General features: G+C 37.5%; 1 protein-coding gene across 1 annotated transcript in view; it reads right to left on the reverse strand.

The window, feature by feature from the left end:
• Positions 1–20,041, reverse strand: part of MICU2 (mitochondrial calcium uptake 2) — a 142,171-nt gene that overhangs the window by 61,569 nt on the left and 60,561 nt on the right. Inside the window, exon 2 of the mRNA XM_050333174.1 lies at positions 1,464–1,611. Coding sequence (XP_050189131.1) covers positions 1,464–1,611 — 148 coding nt within the window. The remainder of the gene's footprint in view (positions 1–1,463; positions 1,612–20,041) is intronic.

Below are 20,041 nucleotides of genomic sequence, written 5' to 3' on the forward strand. Positions count from 1 at the left end.
CCTTGTTTTCAGAGACAACTGTCTGAAATCTACACCTTCAAAACTAAAAATTTCTCTATTCACTGTCTTTCATATTGGAAAACTCAAGATAAAATCCCTCCTAGGTTTTTATTTTCACAATTTAAGTTTTGAAGGGGCCAGAACTCTAACACCCATACATTAAAAAATACGGTATTTTGAAAATCTTCATGACTCTCAAGGTCATAAAGTCCTTCTAAGCATTTATATTCAGCTTTGTGTAATATTAGAAGCTGTGTGTCAGCAGTGAATCCATGTATCCTTATCACCTATAGATTTTTGGTAGACAAGGGGAAACTTCTTTTATTACAGATACTTGTGTCCTGTTCTTTGACCACTTGCAGCTCAGTAAACTTTGTTCTGTCCTCGGTTTTTCATACGCTTGACTCATTCAGGTCTCCTTCTTTCTCCCTGTCTCTCAGGCCTTTCCACAGTACCTTGAATTCCCTTCTGCATTTCCTGTTCAGTACCCCCAAGACACTATGACATTTGCTGCTAGGTGGGCAGAGCATCCCCATGGTATGAATGGCTTTTGCTAGACAACCTGCTCTCTGGTTGGTATCTGCAGATTGCAGCAAACAATTACTAAAGCTGAGATTTCTCCCTCTTTCCCTCAGCAAATTCACAAACAGAATATTTGTCCTCTAAGTGACAATCCCCTCTGGAACTTGGAGAACTTAACCTTTCTAAACAAACAAACAAACAAAAATCTTGGAAAAATTGTAAAACACAAATTTTTTGAGGAGAAAAAACTCCCCATATATAATTTTTAAAAAATTATTTTAACATGGAAATAACAGAAAATGATAAAAAGGCGAAAGAAGCTTAAGGAATGGGGCAGACTTAATGAGGACAGAAAACCAGGGGAAAAGGAGGATAATAACGTGTACACTTTTTATTTGTGCGCTGTTCCTGTCTTTTCAGAAAGCATGCTTTTAAGAGTACTTTTTTAAAAATACGCACGCAATTTTGATTCGTTCTTAACTAGGTTTTGTATAAACCAAAGGAGATTTGAAACCAAAAACCTAGAACTGAACTGCGTGCTTCGTTACTCTCATTCAACTCATTCCCATCACTGCCTCTTCTAAGAAAAAAGGTCACAGAGTGGCCTTTTCACAGTACGGGTGAAGTGGATAGACAGATAACTCATTCTATTTTCTGTGGCATGTAAGTAAGTAACTGAGGAACTACATACTGATCAGACACGAAAATTATGTAGAAATGTCATCATCAAGTCACCAGATTTCTAAATCATCAGCCTCACTTTGCTTGTGAAAAGGGTAGTGATGTCTATGAGAATCCATAGGGGCAACATTCATAAATTGGCTTCTGCTGATTTCTGTAAGGTACAAGACCTGATATCCCAGTGATTTGCAAATTACATCCCTGAGGGGACCCGCAAGTTTCTTTTCCTTCACAAATACAACGATAAGAAAACAACTTACGTTCAACTTGATCAAACATTACTGAGAACAAGAAATCTCTCGGTGTCATGTAATATTCTCCTTCATATTCCAGTGATGCAAAATGCATGAAGCGGTGCTTTCGAAGAGACAGTCTTTCATCCATTTCTGCATGAATGACATCCTCCTTCTGAAAAAGAAAAAAAAAAATCCATGCAGAAAGATTGTTGCATTTGTAGACCAACGCTGTGAATAGAAAGAATACTATACCAAATCTTGATTAAAGTCAATATTTTGTGGGCAGCCACAAAAAAGCCTCCCAGGAATTAAAGTTTTTATGACACACTCTTAATGAATGGTATGCTTATATGACATACAAGGTATTTTTTGGTTTCACTGAGAGCATGCTTTAACAACACAGCTGAGCCAAATTAATGGCTTGCTGTCACCAAAGGCTCCCCCTGCTTCCCAATCCCCTGCTCTTGGCTGTATGGTCCTGTTCTTCCTTGTTTGCCAGCTCTGCTACTTGGACTCTTGCTGAGACAAACTCAGCTCACTAACTCAGCTAAAAAACTAAACCCACAAAATAGCAAATAGTATTTTTCCAGGTTAGTGACTGGCTCAGCAAAGGCTGAAATGTGCTCTGTTCCCGTGCAAATGACCCACTCCTGAAGTTAATTATCAAGTTGTGGAGCAACTCCTAAAACAGGAGAATAATAATGTTCTAATTTAAATATGGACCTGTCTTTGAGAGAAGTCAGAAAAATGGGAAAAGCAACGAAAACACCAACAAAAGAGCCAAAGATCGTATCACCAGACCCAAAGATTCAACTTGTCAAGCAAACAGAAACCTTCCAACTCCACCCTTAAATATGGAGAGACTCAGGATCAAAATCATTCAAGTTGACAGCTCCACAAGTAGTAACAACACTTGCTGGCAGCAAGAGAGGACACAGACACAGTGAAACAGATGTTTACATTTTAGTATTTCAGAGATAGTAACTAACAACAGGATATAGGAAAACGAGAAACTCTAAAATTCAGAACACACACTGTGTGTATTTGAATATTAATCACGGAACAACAACTATCGAAATATATTATATTTCATTATACCTAAGTATAATTCTATGAAGGCTTCAACTTGCCATTTAATCCCATGCCTGCCACTCCTATGTTAGCATTAAGGACTTGCCAAAATACTTCACTGCATGATAGGATACAGGCACATTGTGATAGTCAATTTTAGTTTTCCCTTGTAGCATATTTATTTCCCACAAACCTTGGGTTTCAGTGAAGGGGGAGAGGGACCTAACAACAAGAAAAAAACCCAAATATTCACAGTTTATATTTAAAACTGTCATATTCTGATACACAAGGAAAATGAGGGCTACTTCTAAGTATCTGAAGCCAAGATTTCCTTTGGTTTAGATAGAACCATTTTGTACCACTATCATTGCCTTAAACTTCTTACGCAGTATGGAGCTTCATCATGGCCTAGAACACAAGCGCATTGCTGCTGTTCAGACCTGTGTGTTCTGGAAAATTCTGCTTAATAATAAGTCTAATGTAGCAGGAACTTTAGATTTATTCTTTTTAAAACTTCAGGGGACAAGTGACTCTGTAATTGCTTAGCTAACAAGACTTAACAAACGCTGCAAATATCAAATGAATAGTTCATAGCTGCTGGGTATTAGCATGAAGCATTCTTATTAAAATCGTCTCCTTCTCACAGTAACATAAGCAATTTTTGCCTGACGGCAAATTTAAAAAGAAAATGGAAAATTGCTTCACAGTTGTCCTTTAACTGAAGTTATGGAATGAAAAGCAATCTTTCTGCACAAATACAAAATAAAAAAGTTCAGACAAGAAGTAAAAAGCTAATCCTACAAAATCTTCAAACCAACTGGGTTTTCAAGTTTAAGTCTCACAGTAATTGTCTGAATACTGTCTAAAGCTAAACTAGTTACTGATATCAAAGCACTGAACTTCAGTAATCCACAATTTAAACTGAAATCGACAGGTACAAATTCATATATTAACTTCGAAGAGTTTCTTGTATTTGGAAAAGAATGTACTCCCATCGGAATTACAATACCATGCAACTACGGATTCATCAAACCCTTTCTTTTTGTGAAACTAGCATCCCTGATTTGCAAAACAGCCTTGGGTAACTTCCTATGAAAGTCAGCTTCAAATACTAGCACAAATAAGATAAGAAAACCTTACAGGATGAAATGCATCAGCTGGGCCATCTCCTACTCTGTTTTAAAAGCTCTTGCAAAATTCTCTGACATCCTGCTGCTGTGTGAGAAACTCAGCATCTGCAAAGAGCACTCTGACCCCTCTGGACATGAGGACAAGCTCAGCTAGAGCAGCTACAAGCTCTTTTAAAAGCTGTATCCCTCCCTCTCCTTCACTGTTGTTTTCTTCACTGATACATATGTCTCCAAGGCTTCAGCAAGCAGGGATGCCACATCCACCAAAAACAGTTGGTAAATGACAGAAATACATGGGAAGAAGAAGGGAGCTCTAAATTTTTGAAAAAAGATTAGAAGTAAAACTCCCATTTGTTCCGAGAAGAGATAAATGAGTGAATAACTATTCTAATCACTATTCCAAACACCTAAACAAAGATTAAATAAAAATTGCGTTTTGAAGAAAAGGCTGATTCAATCACATAAAATTAGGATTGATCTTCTTTTGAAGTACTAATCTGAAGTGTGTATAGAGGAGCAAGCTCTCTCAACAATTCAGTATCCTTCCCACTTCAGTTAAATCCTGACTAATTTCCAAGTACTTTTTCCTTAGTCATCCAAAGAGTCCTTCAAATAAAAATATTTGACATTCCTGACATTTCTAAAAACACTGTCAAAGCTCATTTTGCTCATAAAAATGCATGTATTAGGCAAAAAGCAGAGTTTTCCTCTCTAATTGTATTCCACAAAATGAGTTTCAAGTAAAGACAAGTATACTGTAGGAAACAATTATGTATTTAGGGCTGAACTTCACATATTAAGGTATCTGTAATCTAATGTCTCAGCAGTTTCCAACAGTGGAAATTCAAAGCAAGCTGGATACAAAAATTCAAATTTCAGAGAGGCAATGGGTAAGAAGAATCTATTACCATTGCTCCCACAAGATTCTTGTAAGCATAATTTAAAATAACCCTGAGATTGACTTGGGCTTATTTCTGTCTTTAACAGTGTCATATAAGAAGAAATCAAACCACAAAGGGTTGTGTGGCATTAACGGTAAGGCTTGGGCTGAAATTCCATTCTTAACTTGTTCTACTGTGTGTGGGTCCAACTGGGGCTCCAAACGCTGGCTGTTCCCACATGTTCCACAGCATCTCTACAGCCATGTGAACAGAGAATGACGTTTTGGCTTTAACCTGGAATTTAGTTGCCTTTGTGGTTTTATGTGAAGCCTCCAATGCTAATTTCAGAATGTCCACGGTAAAGCTATGAAAGTTGATGGTAAATTAGAATTGAATTACAAAAAAAGGGCTCCAGAAAAATCCAAGTGTTTTGCTCTGCAGTCGACATGGCATGGAATCAGTGGCTGACCAGACACTGGCATCTACTAGCATTACCAAAGACTGTGGTTTCCTTCTTGGCTTCCTGCACCAAGAAGTGCCTAAGGGCAACAGCATTACTTCACAGAATTAATTTTCTGGTTGATATTATTATCAGTCTCTTAATTTAAGATGCTGTTAAAGAATTCATGCTATTCAATCTTCGGCTTTGATTTTTTTGGCATGAAAAATAGCAAGCTTAAGTTAAATAAAACTCTTACGTTTATTGTATCTTTGAACTTCTTTAAAAAATACATTAAATAATAATGAAGAGTGACATAAATAAAACCTCAGTAACCCTTACCTGTCGTTTTAGTAACACTGCTGATCAATGTCATAGCTGATTTTTGGTAACACTAATTCTTTAGCCATTAAAAATCTGATGCCTTGTGTACAAACTCAAATATTTACTGCTGATTATTAGTCTGAAATGACTTAAAATAGCATATACACTTATCTCTCCCTTTAATTTCAAATGTTGTCTTCCCCTTTCATTCATTTTACTTTTTCTCCTTCTGCATAGAGTTTGGTGTTTTGATGTGCCTGTGGCTGTCATGTTTTCCATCTTATTTTTTTCTGCTTTTTTCCAGTTAATTTTTTCCAGTATAATTTTTCTTTCTTCACTCTACTCCTTTTCACATAATCTACTTATTTTGCCTCTTTGTATCCTTTCTTCCATCATCTATACACCTTCTTTCACTTTCCCTTTCCCTTGGGAAAAATTTAAAATTAAGGTATTTAAAATTTTTTTTTCCCTTGTCTGAAAAGAGGATCAATGATTTTTTTTCTTCCTTTCTTTAATCTGGAAGAATTAACTTGTACCACTCATTTTACCTACTACAAGAACAACTAAACCAATGTGTGGGATGTAATTAAAATCCAGTTGGTGCCAGCAGGCTCCCTGGGAGCCTTAGGATTGGATCCATTAATTCACACTAGATCTACAGAAGAATTTGGAAACTCTATATCAAATTTCTGTAAGACCGATGAAAACTTTACAGTTAACTAGTGTCATTACTGTATCTCAATTTCAACTCAAACCAATTCAAAATGATCAAAATAACAGAAAATGCAACCTGATCTCAAACCCCGCTGCACATGTTAACGTGCCCAGCACGCTGAATGCACAGAGGATAACGCTCAGAGCTCAAGGTCTGAAAGTTTTGTATGATGCAAGAATTGAGAGATGAAAAAGACTTTTGACAAGAAATCCATTTGACAGAAATATGTGACTTACAGAAAGCTAACATTTAAGAAAGCTTGTATAAGTATGTGCAAAAGTGGTTTGTGCTTTCACAATAAAAAAGCGAGCCTTGTATTATGCCCAGTCTTGATCAAATGCGCCGGACAAAACCAACATCACATTACAGACATAAAATCAGAACCAAAATGTTCTCATGAAGTGAATTGATCTGTATTATAATTTTTCAATGTTGTATTTTCTGACCTTGCAGACCAAACTGCTAGCCTGGAAAAAAAGCACTGAACTTACACAAAGCACTTATTTCTTTGGAAGTTAAGTTCTAAGTATCTGAATGACTGTTTAGACTGTTTATTTAACTAAATAAACAACAACATCACTAAAAGTTCTAACAGTCTTGAAATGCCTAAATATGAAAAGGGTAAAAACTTAAATACCTTCTCAGGAGCTACTTCTGAGACAGAGAAGAGACTGCCAAAATAAGGAAAAGCGGAAATTGAGAACGCAAGTCTTATATCTGGCTGCTCTTAACACTGCTGATATAAACACTCAAAAATTAGATGAAGCCCTTTCTATGCACTAACAGGTGCCACTTCCCTTCTTTCTTTCAAATAGCTGCTCAGTCAGTTCTGCTGTGCTGGTACTAATTAGTAAGGGTTATGTTTGAAACAGCAGCTGAACAGTTTACTTGTATCTAAACCCCTGCCATTTTTGGGTTTAATTTTTCTATCCCACTCTTTGTATTTCACTGAGTTCTGACTAAACTGTGCATACAGAGCAGGTCTTCTACTGTTATGAGAACCCACACCAAATGGAGAATTAACTCAAATATGAGGATAATACAGAAAACAGTCTCAGTTTATAAGTGTTTTTAATTTCAGCATTTAATTCTAGAAGTTAGCACAGCTTGTTTTTAAACATAAGCTTAAAACAAAGTAGAAAACTACCACATTTCCCATAACAGAACGTAACAAAGGCAGATAAGGTGCCCAAGCTCTAATGAGCCAGGGAATCAGTTAATTTAACAAACCATACATTTTCACATCTACTTGCAAGTTATCACACCGCCCTACTTACACATTCGCCTACTGAGGCTGACACAGCACTCGAACACACCGGTGCAGAAGTACTAAATACATACAGAATGGCAGGGGGACCACTCTGATGCCTCACAGGCACACACCCGTAAATGTGTTTGAACGGCTTTATGGGAAAGCGCATCACACTGCTATTGTATTTGACTGTCAGTGGACTCAAGTGAAAAATGTGTTATAACTACTTCTCACTGATCTTTTTCAGTCAACCACTGCACATTAAAGTGCAGTTAAAATGTGAAGACACAAATACTTTTATGTCTAGAATTAAGAGGAGCTGGATATTTTTGAAAGATACTATGTGCAAATGAGTAAACAATACATGGTACTTAACTATTTGCCTCTAAAATCATAGAATCATAGGATTATAGAATGGATTGGGTTGGAAGGGACCTTAAACATCATCTAGTTCCAAACCTCCTGCCAACTAGAACCAGGTTGCTCAGAGCTCCATCCAACCTGGCCTTGAACACCTCCAGGGATGGGGCACCCACAACTTACAGGCAACATGTGCCAGAGCCTCACCACCCTCACAGTAAAGAACTTCTTCCTAATACCTAATCTAAACCTGCCCACTTTCACTTTGAAACCATTAACCCTTGTCACATGCCCCTTTAAAAAATCCCTCTCCACCTTTTGTGTAGCCCCCTTTAGGTATTGGAAGGCTGCTTCATAGGAGAATTGCTCCAGTGCACTGATCATCTTTGTGGCCTTCCACTGGAGTCGCTCCCACAGGTCCATGTATGTTGGAGGCCCCAGAGCTGGGTGCAGTACTCCAGGAGGGGTCTCACAAGAGAGGAATAGAGGAGCAAAAACCACTTCCCTGAATGTGCTGGTCAAGCTTGTTTTGAAATGCTGTATCTTTATTTTATCTCCCCATTCTCAATTCAAATGATGTATGGAGTGTTTCTCAGCACACCTTCTCAGGAGGAGCTGGGAAAGGCTCTAAGCCATCTGATTTTGTTTACCCTGAGCTTGCAGATCTTTAGGATTTTCAAGTTAATAGGAGTTTGCCCCTTAAGCTTGCCTGTGCTGTAGAAGGAAACCATATGCCCTTTCAAATAACTTCTCGCTTTGTTTGAGTAACTCAGATAGTAGCTCTACTTCATCTGTTCTGAACTGCCTCAAGAGATAACCCATTTATGACGTGGGGTTCAGTTTTAACTGCAGGCCCTTTAAAATGGGACTGTATTTGCTTGAGTTTGAGAAGTGCAGCTTTAAACTGTGGGAATTTTTGCAGTCTGACTCATGCCAACTGCATGGTGCCACGTATTTACCTGATGCTTTATAGCTTTAAAAGGTTTTTGCTGTCATAGTGCTTGGTCCTGTAGGAACTGTATAGACAGGGAAAAACGTTAACAGCTTTAACAGCAAATGATTTAATGCTAGATCAGTTTTTGTTCTGAACAAGAAGATAAATTAATTCTGGACTCACTGCTTATATGAAAGGCTTTAAATGAGAAAATAAACTGTTTAATGCTAGATGCAGTAGACTGACCTAAGCAGAAGAACATAGAGCAATGCATGTTCAAAGCTGAGACTGGGAGAAGATGACAAAACAGGGAAGTGACTTTCCAATAGGCAAAGTAAGCAGAACAGGCTCAAAAGAAATTTAAAGTGATGAAACACTGAGGATAAGGGAGCTAGACTCGACACAGCAGTACGAAAGACAACCAAGGTACATAATAAACCCCAAAGTCGTTAAGTTTTCAAGATTTCATTTTCTTTTGTAATTAAACAGATGTGTCCTGTTAGCATTTAATGGCTCTGTATATTTAAATATATCCATGTCCATGTATGAATGACATAGACTAGAAACAAGATGGCTAATCTATTTAAGGGCTGAGCAAGAAGTGGTAAATACAATGGAATGGGAATTAAGACAGTAGGGAGTTTAGTGATAATTGGAGGAGAAAAACAAAAGAAAGAAGCAAACAAACAAATAAACAAAAAATACCAGATTTTGTCTCACAAGCTTTTTAAAACAGCCTCTGTCAATGGTTACGTACAATTTCAATAGTTCTGTACACCCTACGTTTGCAACAATGTGCCAAAAGCATTCCTGAAAAGCCATTAGGGGCGCATAGTATTTTACAGACAATGTATCTTATGCTTCAAGAGAAACACTAGGAAAGAAACTGCCTCTATCATCAGAGAAGACTGTCAGCTGGCAAGATTCCAAAACAACGTTTCAGAATACCAATCTTGTTTAAGCACTATTCTTAACATTTTTGCACATCCAAAAATGTTTTAAACAGTGGCTGAAGACACGGTGCCATCCATTAAAGTAGATGTAAAAGAGCCTTAGATTGCTTTTCTCTGCCTGAAATTCACTGTGTGCCAAATAAATTAAAATGCAAATCCCGTTAATTTTTAACTAAGGTACTTTGGACTTGCCTTGCCAGAGAATTTTCATTACAACAGTGGGACAACATTACAAGAAATACATCCAGTGCTGCAGTTGCCAACCAGGCAAACACAGCAGCACAACCTATGGACTTACAACTACTTCTCTACCAAAGACAAGCACCCCCAAAGCAGATATATCCTGTGACTTCATCATCCTGGACTAAGAACTATGTTTCTGTATAGAAGAGTAAATACAACTCAAACCAGAAACCTCCATAAGGCTTAAAAATGCTTATATGACACTATCAAAGAATTAAAAAAAAATCTTAAATATGCAAGAATTATGTTTGCTAATTGACACCACTTTCTGTAAATGAGTCCTTCTAGTCAGTCCGTCTGCAAATACTTTAAAAGAAACTTGTAGATATTCTTAATTTATCCAAATGTCAGTGTTTCCCTTTAGGAAGGCTCTGACATACAGAAAACTCAGTACAAAAATGCAATGACTGCTGGAAGAAAGTTCTGTTGGCCATTGCTCAACTGAGACAGGAGCCCTTAATTTACTCTTTATGAAATGCAAGATCTTCAAGGTGGTGCTTTAAGGCTCTTGTTTTAATTCACACACGTATTTAGTAGTGTTACAGGTCACTGTACATTATACCAGTGAACACACCAGTTTGCAGTGTTAGGATGGCTTTACAGAGCAAAGTGGCATAAAAACATATATTGGTAAAGGAATTCGAATTTTACAGTTTGTGGTTTTTCAAAATAAAAAAACCCAACCAAACAAAAATACCCAAACCCACAATAAAAATTAAATGAAAACACAACAAAATAGAAGAGGCCATGCAATCACACAAGCATTTGTTACAAATATTCTGAAATAAAAAACAAACAAAAAAAATCACTGTTCAAAATAAAGAAGTGCCCAAATAGTAAGCAATACTTAAAACAGACTATTCCCTTAAAGAAAAAAAAATAAATCTAAGAATCCTAGATGTGGCAGATTGCTGGAAAGACAGGAAAACAATGTTCAGAAAGTGGTAGTATTGCTTTCTGTGATAATGTGACCAGTACAAAGCTAATCACATTGCTGTTGCCCCAGAAGCTTGAAAACTTCCTGGAAGTGGGGAAATAAAACAAAACAAAACAAAACAAACAAACAAACATTTTAAAAAAAGGTTTTCTAAGCTTTTCTCTAGCCCTTTTATAACAAAATTTTCTAAGATAAAGACACAAACAAACTGGAAAAAAAAGAAAAAAAAAAGAGAAAAAGACATATATGCTCCAGGTTCCAACTAAATCGAACACAAAAGAAATACTTAACTGAATGTCAAGGTATACTTTTTACTCTACAGAAAGTCTATCAGATTTAATCCCCATTATTAGCTATGTTACACCAAGATATTTTCTCAGTTCTCAGGGAGCCTAGTACTTAAAAAGGTGCCATAAGTGATGGGGAGTTAACTGATTAGGTTGCCATAGAAAAGACTACCACCATCAACCCTCCCAAAGCATTCAACAGCATCTGGGAAGTGTGAAATTCTTCACTTTATATCAGTGAACTAACACTATTAGTTAAAACTTTCACAGTGGCAAATTAATCAGAGAATAACAACATAGAAAAGAAGAGAAAATAGAACAGCTAGGAAAGGAAATAGAATAGCTTTAAAGTTTTCCTTTCTGTCTTTTTTTTTCCCCTTTTCTCTTTATTTATTAAATGGTTCATCACACAAATGAAAAACGGCTAACAAGTTAAGCTCTTTAGAAGAGTGGTCAGAGCTATGCTCAGAGGATTTAGCAAGTCCCAGGAGGCACCCAAACAAATATCCATATGTCCTGTAAGATTAATACAACAATAACAACAAAGTCACTGCAACCACAAGAAATGTTTATACTGTAATTAAGTTGTAAAATTATATTTATTTCTCCATAAAGCTGCTGACTTCCCTTCTAAACAAATGATTTGTTTTCTGTAGGAGTCACTGATCTTGTGACAATGTCATGTGTAAAACTTGAATGCCTTAAAACACACTATATTTTCCAATGACCAGGCATATTTTTCACAGACTTGCTTATTTTTTTAAACTTTCTACCTATGTAGAATTTTTCTTCTAAAGCATTTCCATTTGACACAGAAATTACACATGGAAAGACTGGATGAAAAGAAACAGTCCTAGTGTGCCACTTGTTCAGAAAAGCAGAAACCACATGAAAGTTTTATCTGAAGTCTGATGTTCTCCTTTACTAATTAAACTAATTTTCATCAACATTAGTTTCTAAAAAATTCACAATTCAAAATATTTGAAGCAAGAATTCAGAAATCTAGAATTTCCCTTAATCAAATGTCTTACTACCTCTAAATGGGACATCAGGAGATGACTGTTCAGAATGTTAGATTTACATCAGAGAAATTCAAAAGATCCCTTTTCCATTCAGTATGTTCAGTAAGAGGTATTCTAAAAGCTGAAATCAGTATGAAACTCAGTGAATAAAGGTAACACTGACAAATATTTTAATTGAAGCCATTAGAGAGTGTAAAACCAGTGTATTGCTGATTACAGCAGAGTTGTAATGACCCTTCATTTTTTACCAGTGTTTATAAATTCCATTCTCTAATTTTGAACTTTTCTTCTATAACGAAAGTTCAAGTACGTTTTCTCAATCCTCCCTTCAAAGCCCATCACTGCTGCACCTTCAGTGAGACTGCAAGGTCACAACAGAGCACTACAATTTTCTTCTCTGCAGCATCTGAACCTAGGAAAACCCCGTACCTGGTAGGTCATCCACTTCTCTGTGCTACATTCCTCTCTACCAGAGATAAAGTTGTTTTCAGCCACCCTGGCTTCACCTTAAACAGCTTTTGCAGAGGTTGTAGTACCATTTAAGCAGGTCATCAAGCATCTGCTGATTTTCTTCTTCAAGACCTCAGTGGTTATCAGTGTTGCTTCATTTATCAAATCTGTCATATTCTTGGAAGCAGACTGTGCTATTAGCACAAACTGTAACATTTCTTTGGGAGGTTTAAAACTCCATCTCTTCTCCTCCTCAGACTATCTTTATCTCAGACCTCTTTTGTGAAATAGTTTGACTACGGCATTTAATTCAAGAAGGATGAAATCGTGTAAAACCCAGACTGAGCCAAATTAATGCTTTGTCCAACCCTTTTCTCTCAACAAATGAATGACTTCTCAGACATCTTAAGACCTCAGGTACATGTACATCTTTCAAAGCCAGACTGCCTATTTGTAAAAGTTTACAGCAGTAACTAAAAATAACACAAGTTAGTTTTCCCCTGCCCTGCTGAAGAAGAGTCCCTAGCCACCGCTATAATATAACGGTTTGAAAGCACAAATTGATGACTTCATTTCTAGCTAGTACTAATGATCAACCACAGAAAACTGATTCATTCTGGATCTGTAGAACTGAAGTCAGTAGAAAGTAGAAACTAGATGCAGGGTTGTTCTCATTGTGCTTAGGAAATATCTTGTTTATTTTGAAAGTCAATGAAAGAGAAATGCACACTCTACTGCATCTAGGACATGGGCTCCATAAAGTTCAAGTTCTCCTTGCCTTCATGTGTGTTTAGGCAGGTAGTCTTTGGGGAACACCTGCAGTGATAAATGGGTTCCAGGGTACCCCTTACTGCAAAGAGACATATTCATTTAAAGTAGTTATACAGATACTCTGCTTCTAACTGCAGAAAAGGTGTCCTAGCATCCCCTTGTCCAAAAATCTGTAGTGCTCCATAGTCTTGCCTTGCCAGCAGATCTACAGATTTCAAAAGCACTTCCATTTAGAAAAACAAATAAATGCACACCTAGACTGTAATGCTTAAGCTCATGCTCAGAGCTGAACTCATGCATGTGTCTAGTCCTATCTTGAAAGTATTTAGAAAACATTTAAATATCTTCCTGAATTAGGTCAGAGGTGGTCTCAGAAGAATGGAGGAATAACTGTGCTGGGTCAGACCAAAGGTCCACCTTATCCAACATTCTTTCCTTTTGGTCTGTGACTGCAAGGTTAGAGCAGCTGAAAGTGTCAGCCACTGTACTTAAAATCTAACAGCAATGTGTCTGCATCAATTCAAGCACTGGTCATAAGCAAATGCTTAGGAAGGAATAAAAATATTCTCTCAGTATTAATTTGTTTTGAGTTCAGGAACATCCTGAGCTGGATGTGATTTCTATGTATTTAACAACCCTTGGTTATACCACTTTCTGGCACTTATCCAACACCTCCTTGAGTCCATGAAAACTTCTAGTTACTTTAATGACTTTTGGCATGGAGTTTCACACATCTATTGCCTATCCTGAAGAATTGCACAATGGATAATAGACCCTGGGAATGTCAAGGTCATGTCAAATTATACAAATTATAGTTTTGTGACTGAGGCAAACTTAAATATAATTGATTATTTCTCTCTCCAGCATAGATGTTTAACACACATCAGTCTCACAGTAGAGATGAAAAAAGTTCTTAAGTGCAGTTTCCATATCAGTTCATAAACTGCACTAAATAATGAGATGACATCACCACAATCCTTTTCATTAATGACTTATCCAGGGATATAAAACTTAAATTCTAGGAGAAAATGCTATTTCTTTATTCCACTAACCAGTCCTTTAAAAATTCTTTTACAGGCCACTTCTTAGGTAGTTTCTTATCCGTTTTAATAAACATTACTTAATAGCTCTGCACACTGCCAAAATCCATTATCTTAAGCTGTAAATTGATATCTGGAAAAAATGCTTTAACTTCAACCTGAATATAAGCATTGTGCTTGCTATACATTTTGTTTTCTGCAAAAATGCAGCTGCACATTTCAAATTAAACTGTACATAGTTTTACCCATAACTGATAAGGTTTCTCACACTTCATTGATCTCACTGATCCAGATAGAGCAGTTTTAGGATTGTCAAATGGTTTTAAAGGAAATATCTGTAGCTCTTCAGACCAGAATATAATGGTTATGTATGCCACTCTTCTCTACCTCCTGGAAACCATCTGAAGTCATCTTACCAAAAGTGGGTCAAAAGCAATATGGTTGAAAATCAGGCTTTATTTTATTCAGCTTTTATTATTAAAGATTAACATTTTAAAATATATCTTTGGGATAGATTTTTTTTCCCCCCAGAATTCAAACACGAATTGTGAGGAGACAGAACATATTTCTGATATCTAAACTGTAGGGAACCTCAGCAGGAGACTACTTCTTCCCACTGATTCCAGCATGATCTAAAGAAAGGTTCCTCAGTTAGGTATATAAAGACATGTAAATGTAAATGTAGATGAGTAAAGTTGTATGAATCTCTCACACAGTACCACTTTATGGCAAACTTCTCCAAGGTTTTGACTATCCTGTGGACTATCAGGACACATTCCCCAGGGAACTCTATCTAAAGGAGCAGTTCTAACTCAGCATTGAGCCTGCAACAGCATGAATAGAACAGTATGTTCCCAAAAGGGCTCAAATATTCATGTAGGCTAAAGATGTTTTTAATCGTGGTTAATGGCCAGTCTTTGTGAGTGAACATCCGGGGAAGGTCTTTACACCTTCCAGCCTGCGCATTGGATTTTTTAGGTGAGACACAGTGTGCGCGGAACTGAGCCCACCCTTTAATCCTAAGGTTCATCTGCCGGGGCCAAGCGAGCTTGGACGGTGGCAGCGAGGTCCTCAGGACGTAGGTGGGTTGCCTTTAAGGGCTAACGAGCTCCATCTGCCCGGGAGTGGCCCTGACCGGGAATCGAACCCGGATCTCGGCGGTGACAGCGCCGCGCCCTTACAAATGGCCTGGGTATGGCGTTTGGGATAGACCTTCCTTGAGACTGAGCAGGAAAGAAGCAAATCTTGCTGACTTTCAGTCATCAAGTTTGCTGAAAGCAAGGATCCATTTGTAAGGACTCAGAAGGCAAAGGAGATCTGTATATAAATATCTTTTTTTTGCCCCCCCAGGTGCTTGAATTCTCTCTGTTTAAATTTCCAGCTTTTAATCAAATAAAGTCTGTTTGCTCTTTTTATGGAGCCTCCTACAGGAGATGTTGCAGACATTTCCCTCTCAGTCCATCCTTGACTTGCTTTCCCATCATCACATACTTTCAAAAATACTAAGTAATTAAAAAAGGTATCACTGGCTTGACTCCGCTTCTGGCAATTCACAGTTTTTAATGACCTGCTTTAAAGTGACTCTGTCTATATTTAGAAAACCATACTGTAAAAGCTGCTAAAAAGTTTAAAAAATGAGGGAAAAAAAGAGGAATTATGTTTATATTACTATATCATCAATCCTAAAATCAAACGTATATATACAAAGCTACTGCAAATATGATCTGGTTGCTGAGACTGTCTTAAATATGCAGTACCAAGTTTTTCCCATTGATGAACTATTTTACTGACAGTTCCAGTTCAGCTGACTAAAAGTAGATTTCTGACATGGCAGAGGAACATCTCTGGGAAGCAAATTGCTCAGCCTGTGGCAAAGTCATAACCAGCTTTTTACAGCAAAAGTGACACCTTGGTTATGATACAGATGACAACATCACAGAGAACCTTCTTCATGAGGTATACAGTCACAAAGACAGTCTGTGTCTGTGGCAGTATTACGTAAAGAAAGGTAATATTTTGGGTTATCTCTGAGGACTGAACTGGCAGTTTAGAAGCCATCACACAAATGTCCATAAACCCTGTTCTAATCAATATTTTTGTTAGCGACTTGGATGATGGAAATGGAAAGGGAAGTAAAACTGAAAGTGAGAGGTAAGTCTAGAAGCCATGATCTATGAGGAAAAACTAAGAGAAGACCTATATACTGAAGATATCAAAGCTGTTATTTAATTTTGAAGTCCTTCACATTCTGCTTCTGCATGCTGTCAGGAGCCACCTAAATGCTTTGCCATAAGCAAAGCAGTGTCTGTTCTATGTCGTTTCACCCCAGCTGAGATGAGTGAAGAGGCACTGGCACACCCTGGTCAGATTTTTGCTGACACACAAACCCTCCTAAGGTCTCTTTTAACATGCACAGCCATACTCCTACCTACTAGATTCTAGTGGTCTGTAAGTCACTGGGAGCTGACAAGAAAGAGTTGTCTGCCCTTCACACAAATACAGTACTATAAAGCACTTGGTGACCGGCTTTAACGAGAGGCTGCCTTCCAACTTGCAAAAATTGCCATTGAAGGTAACAGCAGAAGCAGCACTGCCATTCACACTGGTTTCATTCTGCTGTCTACAAAGCTCCCGGGCTTCATAACTCTCCTGAGCTCCTCCACTTCCTTGATAATGTATATGGAATGTATATGGAATCTGGGCACCTGCCTTGGAGGTAGTCTATTCCAGGCTCATGAATATCTACCTAAAAAGTAGAATCACACCACCAAATACTGAGTTCTGGGCTCTGTTGTATACCTCCACAGAAGTTTTGCGAAAGAAATGACCCCAGCACATCAAATACAAAGACTACAGCAGAAGACTCACCACCTCAACTGTGTGACAACAGAGAAGAAGCCGTTGGGACCAAGTAGCTCTAGAATTTTTAAAGCAGGGTATTAAAATAGAAAAGGTTTCCAGGAGAAGTTAACAGATTACCCCAAGTTTGACAACTTGCTTTCTCAAACTTCAGTCCAGTGACCCACTGCATTTGCTTAGATCCAAAGATGCAGATAGCTAAGTTCAAATCTATGGAGCGATTTTCTCTACAGGACTGAAGTCTAGGGAGTTTTCTCTCTTTTATTCACATGCTGTCTTACTGCTCCTGCAACAGCTAGCTGTTAAGCTAGGCATTAAGAGCTAAGCATCCCACCCAGCCAAGTGCTGAATTCTGAAAAAATAGGAGTTTTATTACTTAAAGTAGTCGAATTGCTTTAGCATATTTTTCATGTTAACTATAATTTTACCACTTATATAAACTCTAAATGCCATATTCTTTAATATGCTGAGCTTTCTCTCCCCAGTTCTTTTAATGGAAGAACCAGCACTGACAAAACAGCAAATGCTCTAAAACATTTCCAAACCTGTGGCAAACTGTGCAAGTGCATCATTATCCTGAAATGGCATTACAGAAGCACTAAGGAGGCTGCCTTAACTTCTAGTTGCAGAACTCTGAAATACAAAAAGCACTGGCAGAATGAACACAGCACTCCTAAAACACAGCATGAAGAATTTGAGTGCTCCCCAATGTACTTAAAACCAGTCTTAGCGGACAAAGAAGCATAATTTATAGATAAAAACTATGTGCCCCTGCTTTGCCTCCCCAGTTACAGGCCATAATAAGTCTGGAAACTATGGTTATCCAAGCTGCAAAACTTTAAGAGGAGAGGGAAGTGAAACAGCTTAACCTGCCTGCCTTCAAATTTAAAAACCTTAATCACAGGTTTATCTCTGTTTATCGTTCCCTTTAATTCTCTTCATGAACTCTATAGAATTTATGTATATTTAGTATTCCAACAGACTTTCTGAAATAATAATTTATTCCAGATCCTTATCACTTTCAATATGCAGTTCTAAGTTGTCTATTTCTATTTCCTCATTTTTAAGATTACTCCCAATTTTTAACCTTGCACAGAGAAAAGGACATACATATCTGTTTTATTAGATGATCTTCCCTAATCTTTTACACATAAAATATTCATCTTTGTCACTGCTTTTGCACTCTTTCCCAGACAATATATTCCTTGTGTGGTATGGTGACCAATACTATATACAGTATTCCAGATGGAGCCTAACACTCCTGTAACTGTATCACCTCTTATTTTGTATTTTATCCCTCTGATACAACCTAGTAACTTACTTTCTTGCAGCTGTGCAAAAGCCTCATGGTTTCAATGATTTTTCCACAATAACCTTCAAATCCTTTTCCTAGTCAGTGTGCTGAATGATTGTTCCATTGCAGCACACACTGCGTTTCCTTTAGTTTCTTGCTCCCAGACTAATTATTTTACATTTTTCCACAGTGAACCGCATTTGCCAGCTGCTGGCCCAGTCACCTAAACAGTTCTAAATCCTTTTATATCTGATTGTATTGTTCCTAATTCACTGTTCTGAATTTTACTACAAAAAGGGTGGTGGGAAGGATAAATCTCTGTGCACAAATATACATGACTTATATGGGGGCCATATGCATGTGATCAGTATAATTAATCATATGGTTTTGCAATCTATCAGGCAGCTTTGCCCACCTCACCTGCATTTTTTCAATAATCCATCTCTGCTGGGACTACTTCGATCACTCCACACTTCTGAGCAGCTTCATACAGCCGACATGAAAAAAAAACTGCCACAAAAACCCCTTTTACTTTCCCAAATGTAATCCTGCCACTTCAAATCACACTTACCTGAAGTTCAATATTCAGTCTTGAATAGCCAGCAATATTATGTCTGGGATCTGGGACAAGTTCATGGCTTCTTTCTCTGAATCCTTGAGGATGGAGGTGGGAACTAGGTTCACCAAACATTCACAAATTCCACCTAAGCATACAGCAAAGGGCTGTTTCCAGATTCTATTCGCAGGAAAACTATCAGTACTTCAAGTAATACCACTGTGTGCCACAAGACAATTTTTAGTAGTATTTCAAATATTTTAATTTTCCTTCCTAATTATACTACTGATGTAATGTTAAAGGAGTTTCTGCTCATCTCACGTCAACAGCAACTCAGGACACTGACGACTCAGTGTCCATATGAGAGGAGGGTAGATAAATCATAAATTGCTACCACTCACACAGTCTGGTCTTTCTGTACATTTTCTTCTTCTTTAAAAGAAGTCCTAAATTGCCACTTCCTCTTGAATTTTTAAACCCTGGAAGCTTGATGTAGAATTTTGAATTGTATTAGTGCAACAAATATTTCCATTTCAAAGCCTGTGGAGTTACAACTCATAGTTTAAAAGATACCCTACCACCTTCTACCTCAATGGCCAAATTACTGAACTCACCAGTAGCTGAAAGCCTCCAGCATCTCTGTCTAATCATGCTTTCCTTTCAGTGTGAAAGAACAAATTTGAAGCATTTCCTACTCTTCAGGCTACTGAGTCAGTGAACATTTTAGCAGTCCTACAGCATCTGCTTCTCTGTGCTAAGCTCAGAGAAAGCTTTAACAGAACTTGCAGGTTTCCCTGATTTCTTCCATCCAATCCTCATTCTCTACCTTTAATTCATCTTTCATAAAACAATATCACTGTTGAGACTATCAAAGACACGTTTTAAAGAACCATAAATTGTATGTCTGCAATGCCATTCCTATGGCATTAATAGAAAATTATTTTAAAAGAATAAGTACTAGTTAAATCTAAAACCCGATATAAACTTTTACTGATTTCCTGACAAAAATGGTGTGGGACATGAACTAGTTTTGAAGATTGCATGCAGTGGAGCATCAGCATTTGTCAATGTGCTGGTTCTACCT

The sequence above is a fragment of the Myiozetetes cayanensis genome, unplaced genomic scaffold (assembly GCF_022539395.1).
Source record: "Myiozetetes cayanensis isolate MyiCay16 unplaced genomic scaffold, myiCay2020 scf5-8, whole genome shotgun sequence".
In the NCBI taxonomy this organism is placed as follows: Eukaryota; Metazoa; Chordata; class Aves; order Passeriformes; family Tyrannidae; genus Myiozetetes; species Myiozetetes cayanensis.